This window comes from Gekko japonicus, unplaced genomic scaffold, assembly GCF_001447785.1.
Source record: "Gekko japonicus isolate JY-2015 unplaced genomic scaffold, Gekko_japonicus_V1.1 scaffold6, whole genome shotgun sequence".
Classification (NCBI taxonomy): domain Eukaryota; kingdom Metazoa; phylum Chordata; class Lepidosauria; order Squamata; family Gekkonidae; genus Gekko; species Gekko japonicus.
This window is the reverse complement of record NW_015166417.1, coordinates 3,393,418-3,397,214: the sequence shown is the minus strand read 5'-3', so window position 1 is coordinate 3,397,214 and position 3,797 is coordinate 3,393,418. Positions and strand designations below refer to the sequence as shown.

Below are 3,797 nucleotides of genomic sequence, written 5' to 3'. Positions count from 1 at the left end.
TTCTTCTTCTTCTTCTTCTTCTTCTTCTTCTTCTTCTTCTTCTTCTTCTTCTTCTTCTTCTTCTTCTTCTTCTTCTTCTTCTTCTTCTTCATAGGCCGAAAACCAGACTCAGTAAAAAGGCGGCTTCAGTGGCAAGAGAGAGTGACTGGCCCAAGGCCACCCAGTGAACTCTGTGGCTAGACTTGCCAACTCTGGGCTGCAGTAGGGTTAGGGTTGGTTTGGGGGAGGGAAGGGACTTCAGTGGGGTGTAAGGCCACAGAATGCACCCTCCAAAGCAGTCATTTTGAGTTTGATTCCCCACTTTTCCACATGTAGCCACCTTGGTGACCTTGGGCCAGTCACAGTTCTCTCAGAGCAGTTCTCTCAGAGCTCTCTAAGCCCCACCTACCTCACAAGGTGTCTGTTGTGGGGAGAGGAAGGGAAAGGAGATTGTAAGCTGCTCTGAGATTCCGAGTGAAGGGCAGGATATAAATCCAATCTCTCCTCCTCCTCCTCCTCCTTCATCACTATATCCACACTGACTCTGGTGTTCAATGATGTTCCTGCCCTAAGCACTTGGGATGGAGGTAGGTTAGAAATTCCATACATTGACTAAATCCTTGACAGGTGGAGGTTGGACAGTCATCCAGCGGCGGCAAGATGGTACAGTCAACTTTAACAGGACGTGGAATGAATACAAAGATGGGTTTGGCAATTTAAATGGTGAATTCTGGATGGGTAATGAAAACATTCACAAGATCACCAACCAAGGGGACTACTCTCTCCGCATTGATCTGGAAGACTGGAATAACAAGCACAAGCATGCCTTCTATCAACTCTTCAGGTATGGGCGGACAAGGCTGGATCAACAATGTAAGGACATGTGGGCAATCAACCAGCAACCCCCCCCTTTAAAAACTCCCCTTAGAGTTGCTTTCCTGTCTCCAGAACATTCTTTCCACATAGTTAACTAACGCAATAGCGCCACCTGCTGTTAGTGAGGAAATCAAACATCCATCTATTGGACAGTCAGGGACATATATATGCCCATAGATTAGAGATGTGTCTGCATGTTCGGTACCTTTATTTACTGGGTTTCAGGATCTAGGAAGCAATGCAGTAAATCATATAATGCATACAATAAGCAGTCCTTACCACTTTATAAAAATGCCCTCCAGAACAATCCCATTTTACACATTCTGTGGAATGCTAGAAGTGTGTTTGGGAGCCTTTCTGACCTCCTCAGCCAGGCCATTCCACAAAATGAAAGCCACAGCAGAGGATGCTCAGACATGGACAGCTGTTGATATTACTCATGTGCAGGATGGCACCTGCAGAAGACTTTGCTCAAATGAGCACAGTGGTTGTAGTGGGGCAGAGTGGGAGAGGCAGTCCTCTAGATATGAGGGACCAAGGCCATGAAGAGCTTTGTAGGTGACAGCCAATACCTGGAATTGAGCCCAGGAATAATTGGTTACCAACAGAGTGACTGCAAATCAGGTATAATATTACATACCAGCTGGCGTTTCCTGGTTTTCTTTGAGAGCAGACTCATGTAGAGTATCTGATGTCCTGAGATCACATCAGGTGTTGATATTGTTTCAGTTAACTTTGCTAAAAGGAAAGTAATGACTTACTTCAATACACTTCAGTGCTGTTCACTGACCTCTAGTGCTCAAAGGAACAAATAACTTGGAGCTGACTGGAACTGCACATCCTTCCTTCAGGAGAGCACCACTTAGTTACTGTATAACCAGGAATGGGGTGCTGCTCTTACAGTCTCCTCACACCAGAATTTCCTCCCGTCATTGTGGCGTCAGTCAAAGGATAATGTAAGGGGTTCTGGTCATGCGTATGAATTTTGTTCGGGGCCTTTTGTGACAGGCTTTAGAGGTGATCTGAATGCAAAGCCCCCGTCATAACTCAGCACAGAACTTTTACATTTGCTGTGCCCAGGAAAGAATGCAAGCCCCATCCCACCCCTCACATTCCATGTAACCTTCAAAGCTGCTTTGTCCTGAGAATATTTGAGAATCTTTTCCAAGGACCGTTCCTGGCACAATCCCTATTTGCTTTACAGCATTGAGGACGAAGCTAACTATTACCGCCTGCATGTAGAAGGCTTCAGTGGGACGGTAGAGGATTCCTTTGCCTGGTACCACAACAAAAGGAGCTTCAGCACACCTGATTCAGGAAACATCTGTGCTGCCATCTCCCACGGAGGCTGGTGGTATCACCAGTGCTTCTTCTCCAACCTCAACGGAGTATATTACCAGGTAAGGTCTGGCGGTTGACCCTGACCCACACAGCCTTTATAGCCGTCTCTTGAAATGAATCCCACCCTTCTTCCACCCCACCCTTCCTCCAACAATTCCAGATGGTGTACATCATGGTTCTTTCTTCAAGTATTTTCCTCACAGCAACGTTACGAGGAAAGTTAGGCTGAGAGAGAATGATAGGCCCAAGGTCAGCCCTATGAATGTCATCACAAGCAGGGGTTTTGAACCTGGGCCTCCTCACCCAAACCCAGTGATCCTCAACATAGCACCAATGGGTGCCACTGTGCCTACTGATGTGTTTCTGGATGCCCACTTGCTTCTTCCCCAAAGTGTCTTTTCCCCCCCTGGCTTTTTAAATCACAAATTGTGCTAGGTAGAAATCTAGGCCAGCTCTTGATGGAGGCCTTCTGGTTCCTGGATTCTGTAGAAAGGAATGTTACCGAAGAATGAGGTCTGGCCTACACAGGCAGCAGGATAAGGATGATGCCAGGATAAGAGGCCACTTTTAGAGTATTCTTAATTGACTCCTGTTTTCTCTTCTCAACCCCTATAGGGTGGCAGATATTCCTTGAAAAACCGCAGGATCCTAGGACCGGATGGGGTGGTGTGGTACACATGGAAAGACACGGATTATTATTCCCTCCGGAAGGTTACCATGATGATCAGGCCCCGTACTTTCCGTCCGCATCTCTCCCCGTGAAGAAATCAGGAATTTTTGTGTGTGTGTTTCGCCTCAACTGGATTACAAGATCCAGCAGCAGCCAATGACTGCATTACGATCTTTCAGGTCACTGAGGTGTGGCATCTCTTGCCAGCCAACCATGTGAACCAAACAGAAATCAGCAGACAAGCCGTGGCCTGTGAAAGGTCTCCCAGATATGTGTTCCCACCGGTGCTGTTTGGAGGGAGGGAAGGAGGGGTGATTGGAGCTCTCCCCAGAACTGATGTTCTAATGTATGTGAATTGTCATCCTGAGACCCAGAGGAAGTTATGGTTTCTTGGGAAATGTTGCTTCCAGTTCTGTCTGGTGTGACTTGCTGGTTGGAATACAACCACCTGCAAAATTGTGGATCTTAAAATGTTGACATGTAGCAGAATCAATGAGGGCCGGGAGCTTGAAGTAGCACAGGACTGCCCTCTGCTGCAAGAAGGCTGGGACTGACCGACTGTAATGCTGGATTCAGAAATCGCTCTTCTAGGTTAGCAAATATGTGTGTGGAGTAATGCTCGCATGTCTAGGTGTGAGGATTTCCCAGTGCCATCTGCTGGCAAGCAAGAGGAACTGCTGTACAGGGGGGAAAGAGACACCTTAGGTCTGTTGGCAGGTTCCCCTCCCCTGGAGGTGGGGTTTATAGTCCACTTTCTAAGCAGACCTGGTTAGGAGACCACCCAGGACAGGAGACCACCCAGAAATACCAGGTGCTGAAGGCTGGATCTGCTTCTGCAAAAAAACAAAACAAAAAAAAACATCCCTACCTAGGAGGAGGGAGCTAAGAACCATGAGACCAGGGACTCTTTCCAGATGAACTGAAAGGAACT

At 47.3% G+C, this 3,797-nt stretch overlaps 1 protein-coding gene across 1 annotated transcript in view; it reads left to right on the top strand.

The window, feature by feature from the left end:
* LOC107110741 (angiopoietin-4-like) overlaps positions 1-2,958 on the top strand; it is an 18,621-nt gene extending 15,663 nt beyond the window's left edge. The window contains exons 5-7 of the mRNA XM_015411536.1: positions 607-823; positions 2,060-2,255; positions 2,812-2,958. Coding sequence (XP_015267022.1) covers positions 607-823; positions 2,060-2,255; positions 2,812-2,958 — 560 coding nt within the window. The remainder of the gene's footprint in view (positions 1-606; positions 824-2,059; positions 2,256-2,811) is intronic.
* Positions 2,959-3,797: the final 839 nt, after the last annotated feature.